The 17795-nt window shown below is 39.4% G+C and overlaps 1 protein-coding gene across 1 annotated transcript in view; it reads right to left on the reverse strand.

Moving 5' to 3' along the window:
* LOC110457296 (agrin-like) overlaps positions 1-17795 on the reverse strand; it is a 131120-nt gene that overhangs the window by 19218 nt on the left and 94107 nt on the right. The window contains exons 21-26 of the mRNA XM_021508504.1: positions 15121-15228; positions 12680-12817; positions 10500-10622; positions 8719-8836; positions 6406-6523; positions 2653-2772 (exon numbers count right to left, since the gene is read on the reverse strand). Coding sequence (XP_021364179.1) covers positions 2653-2772; positions 6406-6523; positions 8719-8836; positions 10500-10622; positions 12680-12817; positions 15121-15228 — 725 coding nt within the window. The remainder of the gene's footprint in view (positions 1-2652; positions 2773-6405; positions 6524-8718; positions 8837-10499; positions 10623-12679; positions 12818-15120; positions 15229-17795) is intronic.

The raw sequence follows: 17795 nt of genomic DNA on the forward strand, positions 1-17795 counted from the left end.
CCACTGTCGGGCCACCAGGATAGGGGTATGGTCTCCGACTGTCGGGCCACCAAGAAAGGGGTATGGTCTCTGACTGTCGGGCCACCAGAATAGGGGTATGGTCTCTGGCTGTTGGGCCACCATGATATGGGTATTGTCCCCGACTGTCTGCCCACCAGGATAGGGGTATGGTTTCCGACTGTCGGGCCACCAGGATAGGGGTATGGTCTCCGACTGTTCGGCCACCAGGATAAGGGTATGGTCTCCGACTGTCGGGCCACCAGGATAGGGGTATGATATCCGACTTTTGGGCCACTAGGATAGGGGTATGATCTCTGACTGTCAGGCCACCAGGATAGGGGTATGGTCTTCATATCACTTCACTATGAAGTACCGTATCACCAAGTCTTAAGTCCATTAATGAACTGGTATCCAACATAAGCTTCTGAAACCTTTTTTAAACTTTTAGTTCTCCAGTGAAAGGTGAAAGGTCGAGTAGAAGTGACTATAACCTCATTGTAGCATGTCACACAAAGCCTTCCCATGATGTACTTGTAATGTATGCAAAGTGTGATGCACATTTATGTAATTATGGCTGAGGTTATGTTTTGGAAACCTGCATTCTGTTGTATTTTAGTACTTGAGTTCAAGGTCAAAGGTTACATACAGTTTATAGTGACCTCATTTGGGATGCACATTCCATCGTCATAATGTACCTACATACAAAGTGTGATGCCAAATCCCTCATTTAAGATAGTTACCAGTGACCATCCTCCCGTGATGTAACAATGTGTATGGGAAGGTCTCATCTATATAGGTCCACCTCGGTAGGATGGTAACAGGTAACACTCTAAAATGAGGTCACTGTGACCTTAACCTCTAGTACTAACATACAGTGAAATGCGTACATGTTTCCAAATTATATTTCTTCCACTATGTCATGAATGGGTATCAAACTTTGTAGAAAAGTACAAGAACGCAGTGTGCCACATATTAAAATTAGGTCAGTGTGCCACATATTAAAATTAGGTCAGTGTGCCACATATTAAAATTAGGTCAGTGTCATCTGTTTGATTTATGACCTTGACCTAAAGCACTAAAATATAATGTAATGCAGTTGTCTGGAGCATATCTTGGCCACTGTATCACTGTATCAAGTTTTTATCATCACCAAATCTTGTTAGCCATGAGGAACCAGTTTTGATGAAATCGTCTTAGAAGAGTAGTCAGGGCAAAGAAGTTTAGTAGTTATCATATCTGGAAACTTTCTTTAAAATTGGTCCATTACTATAGAACAATTGTCAGGACAAACTTTGTCTACGGACAGATAGATGGACAGACAAGCTGATTCCAGGATACACCCTAACTTCGTTGCAGGGGGTATAATAATAGGTCCCCCTGAACCTTTTATCCAGATGACCTGAAAACTAAACTGCTTTCCAAAAACTTTGATAGTCACTTGATTGTAAAAGCACAACTAAGAACAACTATGCTAAGAAAATATGTTACATAATAATCTTACTGTTTTCAAATGGTAATTATAACAAGAGGCCCAATAGGCCTGCATCACTCACCTGGTTTTAATCTCACACTTGTAATCTTAAAAGTGGACTAAAAAACAGCTACAGGCAGAATATCAGTGTTTGATTCATAAGATTTAAACATATGACGCCTGTGACCTTGAATGTCGAACAAGGACATTAGGTTGAACAGAGTTTATAGTCTTCCAACCCAGCATGCTTCTGGCAAAATATCATTACCCTGGACATTATTTTGGTTATACAAAACAAATTATTTAAATATTTAAACATATATTGAGCACTGTGAACTTGAATATGGACGAAGGTCATTCCGTTGGTAGTCCTTCATCCTAGCATGTTAATGGCCAAATAGCATCATCCTTGGCCTTTTGCTTTTTAAGAAGAAGACATTTAAAGGTTTTTAACATATTTGACCCCTGTGACCTTGAATATATATCAAGGTCATTCATTTGAACAAACCTGGTAGTCCTTCATCCCAGCATGTTACTGGCATTATCCTAGGCTTCTTGGTTATTCAGAAGAAGTTGTTTAAAGGTTTAAAACATATTTGACCCCTGTGACCTTGAAAAATGATAAAGGTAATTCATTTGAACAAACATTGTAGCCCTTCATCCCAGCATGCTACTAGACAAACATCATTACCCTAGGCCTATTGGTTATTCAAAAGAAGTTCTTTTAAAGGTTTTTAACATATTCAACCCTTGTGACCTTGAATATAAGTCAAGGTCATTCATTTGAACAAACTTGGTAGTCCTTCATCCTAGCATGCAACAGACCCAATATCAGTACCCTGGGCATTTTGATTATTGAGAAGAAGTTGTTTGAAGATTTTAAGATATTTTACCCCTATGACCTTGAAAGTGGGTCAAGGTCATTCATTTGAAGAAATTTGGTAGCTCTTCATTTCAGCATGCTACAGGCTCAATATCAATACCCTGTGCCTTTTGGTTATTGAGAAGAAGTTGTTAATGTTGACGCCGGACGGACGGATGACGCGCCACGGTATAAGCTCACTTACCATTCGGGCTAAAATCTAAAGTGACATTCATATTTCAATCAAATCAAAATCACCCAACTGGTCATTTTGATACATTTCCCCCAGAAATCAAAGGTTGTTATTTAGATAGCCTACCCGTTGTATAACACCAGTGAAATTATGAAGGATATTGGAGTCAGCAGGAATGGTGTTGTTGTTCTTGAAACCGCCCAGGAAAAGATTTCGTTCCTGAAGATTCAGCTCTGTCAGTCCACCCTACGAAAAGAAATTCAAGGTGACTTTCAGAAAACCACGTGTTAAATTCTTGGATAGCTCTAGGATACATAAATAATATCTATTGAGTATTAAAGGCTAAATTTGATTTTAACACAAACAGTCAAATTAAAAACTTATTTTGCAGGCTTTCATATACGTCAGTTTCCTTTGTCAAGCAAAGAGTGTAAAAGACTAAACCATTGCAAAAAAACTCATGCCGTACACTGTGGCTTAGTGAGTTGTTTTCAGTGGTTTAGAGTCCAGACACCAGTCGTTTCCACTCCTTGCTTGACAAAGGAAACGAGAATTTTGTTTTTGTGAACAAAAACATGTCTCCCCTTATTAGCCAATAGAAAAACTCCGTTATAAAAAATTAACAAAGGGCCATATCGCTTTATATAGTGGGGCAAAAGACCCGAATTTAGAATTTGACCCTCCTACTTACCAAGATACATTAAATCTTTAGCAAGTTTGGTCAATGTAGGTGAAACTAGAACACTGACAGGTCAGTAAGGGCCCCATCTTGTGGCAATATATCCCCCATAATCATCAAGAAGCAATCTGCCCATATAGCTAAGCTTGACGTTTGACATTTGGACTTCGAAAAAAATCGCAAGGAAGCAAAAGATACATTTTACGTGTATGATGTGAGTCTTGTTTCCTTCCACTTCCATATTTGCTTGGCTAACAGAAATGTAAATACCGGTGCAATACTCATTTGTTAGCTTTGATTTGTTTTATTTCACCTTAAATACCCCCCATCAAGAGCCAGAGTCAAAATAAGAGATCCACTTTGTCTTTGACATTTGGACCCAAATGACCTTGACCTTTAATCCAGTGGTCAGTTGACTCATTTTTCAATTCCGACCAACTTTGCTTCATAATATCATAACAAAATGTTCATCAGTGAAAAATACAAAACTTGACCTTAACATTGACCTTGAACTTTGGAACTTGTAACCTTAACCTTTGGTCAGTTGACTCCGTGTTAAGTTCTGACAACTTTGCTTCATAATAACAAACAAAAAATGTTCATCAGTAAAAAGATACAATATCTGACCTTGAAATTGACCAAGTGACCTTGACCTTTGATCAATTGACTCCTTGTGTAATTCTGACTAAATTTGCTTCATAATTTCATAACAGAATGTTCATTAGTGAAAAGATAGAAAATGTTACCTTCACCTTTGACCAAGTGACCTTTACCTTCACCTTTGACCAAGTGACCTCGACCTTAAGTCAGTTGACTCCTTGATAAATTCCAACCAACTTTGCTTCATAATTTCATAACAGAATGTTCATCAGGGAAAAGATACAAAATTCGACCTCGACCTTTGACCAAGTTACATTGACCTTTGGTCAACTGACTCTTTGTTAAATTCCAACCATCTTTGCTTTATAATGTAAAAACAAAATGTTCATCAGGGAAAAGATACACAATTCGACCTTGACCTTTGACCCAGTGACCTTGACCTTTGGTCAATTGACTCTTTGTTTAATTCTGACCAACTTTGCTTCAAAGTGTCATAACAAAATGTTCCCCAGTGAAAATAAACTGAATTTGACCTTAACCTTTGACCTAGTGACCTTGACCTTAAGTCAGTTGACTCTTTGTTAAATTACAACCATCTTTGCCTTATAATGTCATAACAAAATGTTCATCAGGGTAAAGATACAAAATTCGACCTTGACCTTTGACCCATTGACCTTGACCTTTGGTCAGTTGGTACCTTGTTTGATTGTGACGTACGGACGGATGAATTAGTATAGGGCACCCACATCTTTGATGCGGGGCCCTAATAATATGGAAGTTATGCTGTGGACAAACTTCGGTATTAAATTTAAACAAAGGGCCATAACTCTGTATATAGTGACGCAGGAGACCTAATTCTAGTGCACTGCACACCTTCTGTGAGTGATGCAGGTATACTTCAAGTTTGATTAAGATATCTTTAATGGTTTAGAAGTTAAGCTGTGGACAAACTTTGGTATTAAAAAATAAACAAAGGGCCATAACTCTGTATATAGTGGGGCATTAAATCTTATTTTAATGCGAGAAATTCTGCCTTCCCAAGATACATTAATTTGGTAAGTATGGTCAACGTAGTTGAAATAACATAGAACTTATGCTCTGGACAAACTTCGGTATCAAATTTAAACAAAGGGCCATAACTCTGTATATAGTGGGGCACGAGACCTAGTTCCAGTGCACTGCACACCTTCTGTGGGTGATGCAGGTATACTTCAAGTTTGATTAAGATATCTTAAACGGTATGAAATTTACGGTCCCGACAAGAATTTACTGAAAATGACCCCCCTAAAATCAATGTTTCCTTAGGCCCCCCCCCCCCCCCCGTTTATAATCAGTGTTACCTGAGACCCACCCTATAGTCAGTGTTACATGAGACTTTCCTATAACTGAGACCCCCCACCCCCTTTAATCAGTGTAACATGATACTTTCCTATAACTGAGACCCCACCCCCTTTAATCAGTGTAACATGAGACTTTCCTATAACTGAGACCCCCACCCCCTTTAATCAGTGTAACATGAGACTTTCCTATAACTGAGACCCCCACCCCCTTTAATCAGTGTAACATGAGACTTTCCTATAACTGAGACCCCCACCCCCTTTAATCAGTGTNATAGACAGTGTTACCCGAGACTCTCCTATAGACAGTGTTACATGAGACCCCCCTCCCCCTATAGTCAGTGTTACATGAGATTCCTCAATAGTCAGTGTTACATGAGACTCTTCTATAGTCAGTGTTACATGGGACCACACCTCCCCCCTATAGTCAGTGTTACCTGAGACCCCCCTATAGTCAGTGTTACATGAGACTCTCCTATATACAGTGTTACGTGGGACCACACCTCCCCCTACAATAAGTGTTACCTGATACCCCCCTATAGTCAGTGTTACATGAGACTCTCCTATATACAGTGTTACATGGGACCACACCTCCCCCTACAATAAGTGTTACCTGAGACCCCCCTATAGTCAGTGTTACATGAGACTCTCCTATATACAGTGTTACATGGGACCACACCTCTCCCCTATAAGAAGTGTTACCTGAGACCCCCCTATAGTCAGTGTTCCATGAGATTCTCCTATATACAGTGTTACATGGGACCACACCTCCCCCCTATAATAAGTGTTACCTGAGACCCCCCTATAGTCATTGTTACATGAGATTCCTCAATAGACAGTGTTACCTGAGACTCTTCTATAGACAGTGTTACATGGGACCACACCTCTCCCCTATAATAAGTGTTACCTGAGACCCCCCTATAGTCAGTGTTACATGAGACTCCTCAATAGACAGTGTTACCTGAGACTCTCCTATAGACAGTGTCACCTGAGATTCCACCATCATTCTTGTTAGTATTCCTGTTTAGTTTGTTTTACCTGAGACTCCTGAAAAGTCACCTGTAGTGTGCGAGGTTTACCTGAGATTCTGCCATAGTTAGCCTCTCTGTAGTGTGCGAGGTTTACCTGAGATTCTGCCATAGTTAGCCTCTCTGTAGTCTGCGAAGTTTACCTGAGATTCTGCCATAGTTAGCCTCTCTGTAGTGTGCGAGGTTTACCTGAGATTCTGCCATAGTTAGCCTCTCTGTAGTGTGCGAGGTTTACCTGAGATTCTGCCATAGTTAGCCTCTCTTCACTGCTGTCAATCACTAGAGTCCCAGCTCTATCCACTTTCTGGACATAAACTTCATGCCATTTATTAAGTTCTATCTTCTCGTCACTCCTGCAAGTTATTACAATTACTGACATTTGGTGTGGAAAAACTTTTAATTATATTTATGAAGAGTTTTCCTGGGTAACTAGTACTATCATGAATAATTAGAGCGGTCGTCACGTGTCAGTGTTATTTATTAGATTCTAATGGTTGTCACGTGTCAGTGTTATATATTAGATTCTAATGGTCGTCAAGTGTCAGTGTTATTTATAAAATTGTTATCGACGACATGTGTCAGTGTTATATATTAGATGTTATGGTCGTCATGTGTCAGTGTTATATATTAGATTGTTATGGACGACATGTGTCAGTGTTATTTATTAGATTCTAATGGTTGTCACGTGTCAGTGTTATATATTAGATTCTAATGGTCGTCATGTGTCAGTGTTATTTATAAGATTGTTATGGACGACATGTGTCAGTGTTATATATTAGATGTTATGGTCGTCATGTGTCAGTGTTATATATTAGATTGTAATGGTTGTCATGTGTCAGTGTTATATATTAGATGTTATGGTTGTCATGTGTCAGTGTTATATATTAGATTGTTATGGACGACATGTGTCAGTGTTATATATTAGATGTTATGGTTGTCATGTGTCAGTGTTATATATTATATTGTAATGGGTGTTAGGTGTCAGTGTTATATATTAGATTGTAATGGAAGACATGTGCCAGTGTTATATATTAGATTGTTATGGAAGACATGTGCCAGTGTTATATATTAGATGTTATGGTTGTCATGTGGTAGTGTTATATATTAGATGTTATGGTTTTCATGTGTTAGTGTTATATATTATATTGTAATGGGTGTTATGTGTCAGTGTTATATATTAGATTGTAATGGTTGTCATGTATCAGTGTTATATATTAGATGTTATGGTTGTCATGTGGTAGTGTTATATATTAGATGTTATGGTTTTCATGTGTTAGTGTTATATATTATATTGTAATGGGTGTTATGTGTCAGTGTTATATATTAGATTGTAATGGAAGACATGTGCCAGTGTTATATATTAGATGTTATGGTTGTCATGTGTTAGTGTTATATATTAGATGTTATGGTTTTCATGTGTTAGTGTTATATATTATATTGTAATGGGTGTTATGTGTCAGTGTTATATATTAGATGTTATGGTTGTCATGTGTCAGTGTTATATATTAGGTTGTTATGGACGACATGTGTCAGTGTTATATATTAGATGTTATGGTTGTCATGTGTTAGTGTTATATATTAGATGTTATGGTTTTCATGTGTCAGTGTTATATATTATATTGTAATGGGTGTTATGTGTCAGTGTTATATATTAGATTGTAATGGAAGACATGTGCCAGTGTTATATATTAGATGTTATGGTTGTCATGTTTCAGTGTTATATATTATATTATAATGGTTGTTATGGGTCAGTGTTATATATTAGATTGTAATGGTTGTCATGTGTCAGTGTTATATATTAGATGTTATGGACGTCATGTGTCAGTGTTATATATTAGATTGTTTTTGGAAGACATGTGGGAGTGTTATATATTAGATTGTTATGGAAGACATGTGTCAGTGTTATATATTATATTGTAATGGTTGTCATGTGTCAGTGTTATATATTAGATTGTTTTTGGAAGACATGTGGGAGTGTTATATATTAGATTGTTATGGAAGACATGTGTCAGTGTTATATATTAGATGTTATGGTTGTCATGTGTCAGTGTTATATATTATATTATAATGGTTGTTATGTGTCAGTGTTATATATTAGATTGTAATGGTTGTCATGTGTCAGTGTTATATATTATATTATAATGGTTTTTATGTGTCAGTGTTATATATTAGATTGTTATGGAAGCCATGTGTCAGTGTTATATATTAGATTGTTATTGAAGACATGTGTCAGTGTTTGGGTGTTATGTGTCAGTGTTATATATTAGATTGTTATGGAAGACATGTGTCAGTGTTATATATTAGATTGTTATGGTCGTCATGTGTCAGTGTTATATATTAGATTGTTATTGAAGACATGTGTCAGTGTTTTAGTACATCACTTCACAGGTTGCAATTATTAAACCTCGTTTTAAAACCACATTTTTCTTCAAAAGGAAATGTAACACAGGCTCTTGGCTGTTTCTTCCCTTGGTTCTACCATACATTTATATGGATGAGTCCATTATGGTTTACAGTGGTGAAAGGGTTAGTAGCAATCTGGTTTTACCTGATGACGACTGTGCCACTGCCCATGTTGAAGCGGAACTCGATGTGTCTCTCTACGATGTTAACTGACACAAAGTCTCCAAGTCCATGAGAAAACTGACTGGCATACATTAATACACCTGTAAAAATAATAATAATAATAATTTGAGGTTCTTATATATCGCTTCGGCTTTATCACAACCTAGTTCGTAAGTCATCTGAAAGCAGTTCACAAATTATTATCCGTGGTTATAGGGCCTTTGCAATCAGCCCTGGGGAGCATACAGTCGGAGCTGCCATTTCAGCACTTACAGATAGCATTCAACAATTCTAGGGCTGCCCAACCACGTACTCATTTACAGCTGAGTAGACCTGAACAAGCGGAGTAAAGTATCTTGCCCAAAGCTACAACACAGTGCAGTGCCTTGACTCGAACCCGCAACCCTTCGGTCTCGAGCCCGGCGTCCTACCACTAGACTACCATGCCTCCGAAGCATGTCTTTATCACTGATACAAATAACAGTACTTCTACTCTGAAAAATTAACATAAACAAATCTACATAACATACATACACAGCTTCTGTATATAGTATTTCTACTTGGAAAGGTAAATCAATAAAATCTAATGCTTGAAGTTTGCTACAGGGTTCAAACCAGATTTTAATTATTATTTTACTGAATAGAGAAGGAGAAGGATTTGAAAGATATAAATTGTTTTGGCCTATGATGTAAACAAATATTAAAGCAATTGTGAAACCTTTTTTTCAACTTATATTTATTATTCTAGGTTGCCCAGATGTTAGTGCGCAGAGAGTCTTAATGTGGGAGCTAGGCCACCAGAGTACCTGGAGAAAACCATCGTGGTCAGGAAGGTGACCCCATACCCTTTCAAGTCCAATCAGGGAATCAAACCTTGGCCGCCTTGTTTAAGGCAAACACATTATTTATTTTGCCACCAGACCACTTTTATTGGACCCCTCTGCGTTCTTGATGGGGGTGGACCTGGGGTAGGGGGAGCCTGGCTCATCATCTGATTATATCAAATTGAGTCCTCTTCGTCAAACAGTTCCACAGACCAAATTCATAAATGACATTTCCGAGGCAGTAGTGGTTTGAAAGAAAAGTTGACGGTTATATAAATCAGCCAACAAAATGTTGAAATTAAACTGTCTGACTACAATTGAAGAACAGCATTTAATGAGGACTTCTTTGCTATCTTTTCATTTGTTGGTTCAAATGTTACAAAAGGGTTGAGTGGGTTACATTTAAAATAATGTATCATAAATCAACTGCTGTTTTTATCTTTTTGTATATTTCACTTACAGTCCTTGTCAGAGTAATATTAACTAGGGCCTTCAGACTCAATGCTCGGGCCAGGTTTGTAAAGACAGACCTCACATAAAGTTCATAATTGTATATAGCTTCTGAACCTTATAATTGCTTATAGTAGTGAAATTATCAAATATATCTAGTGACTATAATACTGCTGAAGTTTTAATGTATTATCAAGCAAAACCTCTGAGTGAAACAGAGGAAAGAAAAATACATCAGCCAGACTTGGATTCGAACTGGGGACCTCCGAACTCTAGATTGATGCTATTCCAATTAGGCTACCTGGTCGCTGACAATCACACCAGTCCAGTTCTGCTACATGTGTAATCGTTTAACCCATGCATCCCTATGTAACTTTAGTAGACTCTACCATGCACAAATCTGGATGTGCTCATTCTGGTCTACAGAGATGAAAGGGTTAACCTTGACCATAAAGTATTCCTGAAACTGAAATGGAGAAACTGAACTCACCGTTAGGTCTGCGTGTCATGAACCAGACTTTAAGTGACAGTGCAGTACTGCTTACATCGCCCAGAGGAAACTGGATGTAGGAACTACCATTAAATTCTGGCACAAATATCTTGTGTAATTTTTCTGCAACAAAAATGATAAAATATCCATGTTTCTTTTCATAATAACATGAATATCTACTTGGACATTTTGACAGTAACTACTATTATGTACCACAAATTGAGTATTACAGGTGTACCTGCCAGTGTTATACACATAGACTGTCAATAATGACCACTATAAAATGACTGTCTGCATCATCTTGAATCAACATAAAACGTAATTGAAACACAAATATTGAACGTTTTATATAAAGGTTTTATTTGAACCAAATTAAGGGAGTAAATAATAAAAATTTCAATGGCCAAATAGTGAAATAAATAAAATCCTTTCTTCATTCATATCTACCTGATGTTAAGTGTCACTGTACCAGGTGGAAAGACAGAGGAACAAAAACATTGTTATCAAGTTTGAAGGAATTTGGTTAATATTTGCTAGAGTTATAAAGCGGAAACTGCAAATAATGATGCTTTTTTGTAAATCAAGGGGCCATTACTCTGCCAAATGGAGTCTGATTGATGTGGTTGTCAGACTTGGCTGAGCCCTTAATGTATTGAACCCTGTTACTAAGTTTGAGAACAATCGGATAACATTTGCGAGATTTAATAAACAGAAACGGCAGATAATGACGTTTTTCATTATTCAAGGGGCTATAACTCCGCCAAATAAAGTCCACTGAAAGTGGTCATCGAACTTGGTCGAGCCCTTAAGGCATTTAACCCTGTGACCAAGTTTGAAGAAAATCAGTTAACATTTGTTGTAGTTATTGCATGGAAACGAAGACAGACAGACAGACAGACAGACAGACAGACAAATCTAAATGATTTAAACATATTTGACCCCTGTAACATTGAATAAAGGTCAAGGTCATTTATTTGAGCAAACTTAGTAGCCCTCGATCCAAGCAAATTACTTGCCAAATATCATCATCCTATGTAATTTGGTTATTCAGGAGAAGTTGTTAAAAGATTTCAATATATTTGACTCATGGGACCCTGAAAATGGGCGAAGGCCATTCATTAAAACAAACTTGATGCCTTTTTATCCCAGCATACTACTGGCAAAATATCATCATCCTAGGCCTTTTGGTTTTTAAGAAGAAGTTGTTTAAAGTTTTTAAACATAATTGACCCCTGTGACCTCAATATATTGGCGAAGGTCCTTCCTTTGAACAAAGTTTGTAGCCCTTCATCCTAGTATGTTACTGGCCAAATATCATCACACTTTGTCTCTTGGTCATTCAGAAGATGTTGTTTGAATGTTTTAAACATATTAGACCCATGTGGCTTGTAAATGGGCAAAGGTCATTCATTTGAACAAACTTGTTAGCCCTTCACCCAAGCATACTACTAGCCAAATATCATTATCCCAGGCCTTTTGGTTACTGGGAAGAAGTTGTTTAAAGTAAAAAGTTGACGTCGGACGGATGACGGACCACACCACGGCATAAGCTCACTTGCCCTTGGGCAGGTGAGCTAAAACTTATGTCGACATAAGTAATTCGCAAGTCTAAAGTCGATGGCAGAAATATGCCACCATACAACTGTTATTGGAGATCAATGCCATCCCTGTTTTGGTGTGAACTATCTGTTTATTGAGTATAGATGTTACTTAAGTATCAAGTAAAATCAATCCCTGGTGAAGTCAATAATCTGAGCCTGAAAGCTTGGAGCGGGAGCGACTGTTGGTATGTATTAGCTGTAGGAACATTGTGAAAGACATACGCCATTATTGACAGTTTTACAGTCATTGTAATATGTATTGGATGAATTACAAAAAGTCGTCTGCTCGTTAGTGAAGTGGATATGAAACAACTCAAACAAACAATTAAAACAAGAGATACCGATCAGATATCTTAAATGTTAACGCTGTACCTTATTTCACACAAGCCTTTCAGAATTTTTCCTTTCTGTAACATTTATCAACCAATCTTACCATATCGCATATATGTGCTTATTTTTTCGCAATCAGTTGTTAAATTACCCAGTTTTACACAGCAGGTGCAGAAAATGTGCAGTCATGGTGTGCACACATAATTTTGGCATTTGTGCGATAACACAACTGTACGTGACACATCTTACCATATTCACAGAATTCTCCTTCACGGTTGTCGGGACAAACACATTCGTAACCAGGGCCTCCAAGTGTCTGCCGACAAGTGGCACCATGCTGACAGACTGCACTCACACATGGGTTCATGATGATCTCACAGTTGTTGCCTAGCAACAATTTTAAAAAATGAAGTACGTTAAGATAATTACCTGTAGCTGTCCATTATTAAACCAGCTACTGGCCTACTATAATGGACAGTTACAGAACACACTAATTGAAAGTTGTCAGCATATCTTAAGTAGAACATTCTATTTACTTAACAGATACATGTACATTTATGGAATCTGGGTAAACTGGACTCTGTCTAGTTTGAACCCACAATCCATTAATTTTACAATAATAAAAGCATCATTTAAAGCTTGCAATAATTGCCGTGACAACTGAAACAAAAGCAATGGCTTGAATCGTGCTGAACTTTGTCGGCCCTGATCATGAATACACAATACGTGTCGGCCACAGTTCACAAGTGAGTAGACAGATTATTTTCTGGTATTTAGTTCAGATTGTCTTCTATTTCCAAAGGTAGCACCTAAGTTAACAAGAAGCCCAGAGTGCCTGTATCACTCACCTGGAGCTGTATGCACTGCAGTGGTATATACACATATGGCTATGGGCTCGGCTAGGATCTCAACTATTTCAAAGCTATGGGCCAGAAATTAAGTCCCTAGATGTGGAACCAGACCCCAAGGTCAATTATTAAATAGGACTGTGTTTATATCTTTATGTTTATCAGATATATATATGGTTATCGGGTAGGGATCTAAAGAGTTTCAGTGTTATGGCCCAGGAATTAAGTCCCTAGGGGTGGGGCCAGACCCAAGTCAATACTAATATCATGATTGAGTTTATCTCTTGATGCCAATCAATGGTATATATTGTTATGAGGTTGGGACCTCAACTGGTTAAAAGTTACAGCTCAGGAATAAAGTCCCTAGGGGTGAGGCCAGACCCCAGCGTCAATTGTAATATCATAATTGTGTTTATCTCTTGATGCTCAGCAATTGGTTACAAGGTGGGGATCTCCATAATGTCCAAATTAAACATTTGTTTTGGCCCCACTCCTCAGACCCAGGGGTCAGCCCTTCAGCTGGTACAGTTTTCAACCAACAAAGAATGCCCTAATCCAAATATTGGTTGGTAACATGGCAAAATATAACATCTTTTTGGCCCTGATCGTCAGCCCCCAAGGGTTAGCCACACCCTCCATTTATAGAAGATTGAGTTCGTTTTGCCTAACGATGCTCTATACCAAATTTGGTTCAAATCCCTCTATTCAAACAGAAGGAACAGGATTTTAAACATTGTTCTTCCTATATTCTCCCTAATGGGCCCGGCGCCCCTCTGTCCCCAGGGGGTCCACATTCTCTATTTATACAAAAATGAGTTCTCTCCTTGCCCAAGGATGCTCTACACTAAATGTGGTTCGAAGCCCTCCATTTGAAATAAAGGAGTAGAGTTTTTAACATTTTCCCCTGTTCTCCCTAAATTTGCCCACCCTCCGTCTCCAGGGGAGCCACACCCTCCATCTCCAGGAGAGCCACGCCCTCCATTTATATAAAATTAAATTCCCCTTGCACAAGGATATTCTAGACAAAATTTGGTAAAAGCCCCTCATTTGTACAGAAGAAGAAGAATTTTAAATATTTACTGTTTTCAATGTGTATGACATAGCGGTGTTATTTTGGCCCAGAATGTATTTTTGGCCAAATTATGTGATTAGTTATGATTTTAAGTTATGGCGTTTGGGGCGTTGCTTTTGTCCCTTTACCTATAATATTCATAAGTAGTGAAAGTCAATATCAAATTCAGTTTGTATGCTACTCTGATTATATTATACATGTTAATACCCCTATTGTAGGGAAACATGATTAATTTTCTGCCAAGATTAATCAGGATTCACAAGAGTAAAGCTGGAGTGCATCAAGAATAATCAAGGGAAACAAAGAATTATGTTTCCCTACAACAAGGGCAATACATATTTTATCATGCTAACATAAACAATAACACAACAGGGAACAGTATCCGGCTGTCACACCATTGTTGTCTCTGTTTTATTCATTTAATTTGGGCTGTATTACTTTTCCTAGGACAGTGATTCATGACTATGTTGTTAAACTAAAATGTCCATTTTCAATCCAGTTCAGTTTTACTAGATATACTTTACTATTATACCGTTATACATATTGTAGCTTAAATGCCTGACTCGTGGGAACCATACAACACAATATTGGAAGTAGCATTCATAGCAGAGTTACTGTATTTCTAATGGTTTGAATTAACTACTGAAATTAAAACTCCAATAAAGCACACACACATTATTATTACTTTAACAGAAGGGGAGCATGAAGTTATCAAACAGGATAAGTGTTTTCAGGAGTGTTTAAGGATTAAAATTACATAAACAGCAAACCTGTGTAGCCATCCTCACATAGGCAGGTAAAAATTTCAGAGTCAGACATGAGACATGTCCCACCATATAAACAAGGAAGGCTGGAGCAGGGATTCTGGCCACATTCACCTGATAAACAAAAAAAGAATGTGTTATATGCAGGTCAGTGATATACAGGTGTAGCACAGCAGACAGAACACCAGGTCAGTGATATATAGGTGTAGCACAGCAGACAGAACACATACAGGCCACCAGGTCAGTGATACACAGCTGTAGCGTAGCATAGCAGACAGAACACATACAGGCCAGCAGGTCAGTGATATACAGGTGTAGCACAGCAGACAGTACACATACAGGCCAGCAGGTCAGTGATATACAGGTGTAGCACAGCAGACAGTACACATACAGGCCAGCAGGTCAGTGATATACAGGTGTAGCACAGCAGACAGTACACATACAGGCCAGCAGGTCAGTGATATACAGGTGTAGCACAGCAGACAGTACACATACAGGCCAGCAGGTCAGTGATATACAGGTGTAGCACAGCAGACAGTACACATACAGGCCAGCAGGTCAGTGATATACAGGTGTAGCACAGCAGACAGTACACATACAGGCCAGCAGGTCAGTGATATACAGGTGTAGCACAGCAGACAGTACACATACAGGCCAGCAGGTCAGTGATATACAGGTGTAGCACAGCAGACAGTACACATACAGGCCAGCAGGTCAGTGATATACAGGTGTAGCACAGCAGACAGTACACATACAGGCCAGCAGGTCAGTGATATACAGGTGTAGCACAGCAGACAGTACACATACAGGCCAGCAGGTCAGTGATATACAGGTGTAGCACAGCAGACAGTACACATACAGGCCAGCAGGTCAGTGATATACAGGTGTAGCACAGCAGACAGTACACATACAGGCCAGCAGGTCAGTGATATACAGGTGTAGCACAGCAGACAGTACACATACAGGCCAGCAGGTCAGTGATATACAGGTGTAGCACAGCAGACAGTACACATACAGGCCAGCAGGTCAGTGATATACAGGTGTAGCACAGCAGACAGTACACATACAGGCCAGCAGGTCAGTGATATACAGGTGTAGCACAGCAGACAGTACACATACAGGCCAGCAGGTCAGTGATATACAGGTGTAGCACAGCAGACAGTACACATACAGGCCAGCAGGTCAGTGATATACAGGTGTAGCACAGCAGACAGTACACATACAGGCCAGCAGGTCAGTGATATACAGGTGTAGCACAGCAGACAGTACACATACAGGCCAGCAGGTCAGTGATATACAGGTGTAGCACAGCAGACAGTACACATACAGGCCAGCAGGTCAGTGATATACAGGTGTAGCACAGCAGACAGTACACATACAGGCCAGCAGGTCAGTGATATACAGGTGTAGCACAGCAGACAGTACACATACAGGCCAGCAGGTCAGTGATATACAGGTGTAGCACAGCAGACAGTACACATACAGGCCAGCAGGTCAGTGATATACAGGTGTAGCACAGCAGACAGTACACATACAGGCCAGCAGGTCAGTGATATACAGGTGTAGCACAGCAGACAGTACACATACAGGCCAGCAGGTCAGTGATATACAGGTGTAGCACAGCAGACAGTACACATACAGGCCAGCAGGTCAGTGATATACAGGTGTAGCACAGCAGACAGTACACATACAGGCCAGCAGGTCAGTGATATACAGGTGTAGCACAGCAGACAGTACACATACAGGCCAGCAGGTCAGTGATATACAGGTGTAGCACAGCAGACAGTACACATACAGGCCAGCAGGTCAGTGATATACAGGTGTAGCACAGCAGACAGTACACATACAGGCCAGCAGGTCAGTGATATACAGGTGTAGCACAGCAGACAGTACACATACAGGCCAGCAGGTCAGTGATATACAGGTGTAGCACAGCAGACAGTACACATACAGGCCAGCAGGTCAGTGATATACAGGTGTAGCACAGCAGACAGTACACATACAGGCAAGCAGGTCAGTGATATACAGGTGTAACACAGCAGACAGAACACATACAGGCCAGCAGGTCAGTGATATACAGGAGTAGCACAGCAGACAGTACACATACAGGCCAGCAGGCCAGTGATATACAGGTGTAGCACAGCAGACAGTAGACATACAGGCAAGCAGGTCAGTGATATACAGGTGTAACACAGCAGAGGTCAGTGATATACAGGTGTAGCACAGCAGACAGTACACATACAGGCCAGCAGGTCAGTGATATACAGGTGTAGAGTAGCATAGCAGACAGAACACATACAGGCCAGCAGGTCAGTAATATATAGGTGTAGCACAGCAGACAGAACACATACAGGCCAGCAGGCCAGCTATAAAATGTAGCTATACATATGCCCTGTAATGTATGTACAAGTCTACGTGAATGTAGCTATAAATAAACCCTGTAATGTATGTACAGGTGTAGCACAGCAGACAGAACACATACAGGTCAGCAGGTCAGTGATATACAGGTGTATAGTAGCATAGCAGACAGAACACATTCAGGCCAGCAGGTCAGTAATATACAGTTGTAGAGTAGCATAGCAGACAGAACACATTCAGGCCAGCAGGTCAGTAATATATAGGTGTAGCGCAGCAGACAGAACACATACAGGCAAGCAGGTCAGTGATATACAGGTGCAGCA

The sequence above is a fragment of the Mizuhopecten yessoensis genome, unplaced genomic scaffold (genome assembly GCF_002113885.1).
Source record: "Mizuhopecten yessoensis strain PY_sf001 unplaced genomic scaffold, ASM211388v2 scaffold1127, whole genome shotgun sequence".
Classification (NCBI taxonomy): Eukaryota; Metazoa; Mollusca; class Bivalvia; order Pectinida; family Pectinidae; genus Mizuhopecten; species Mizuhopecten yessoensis.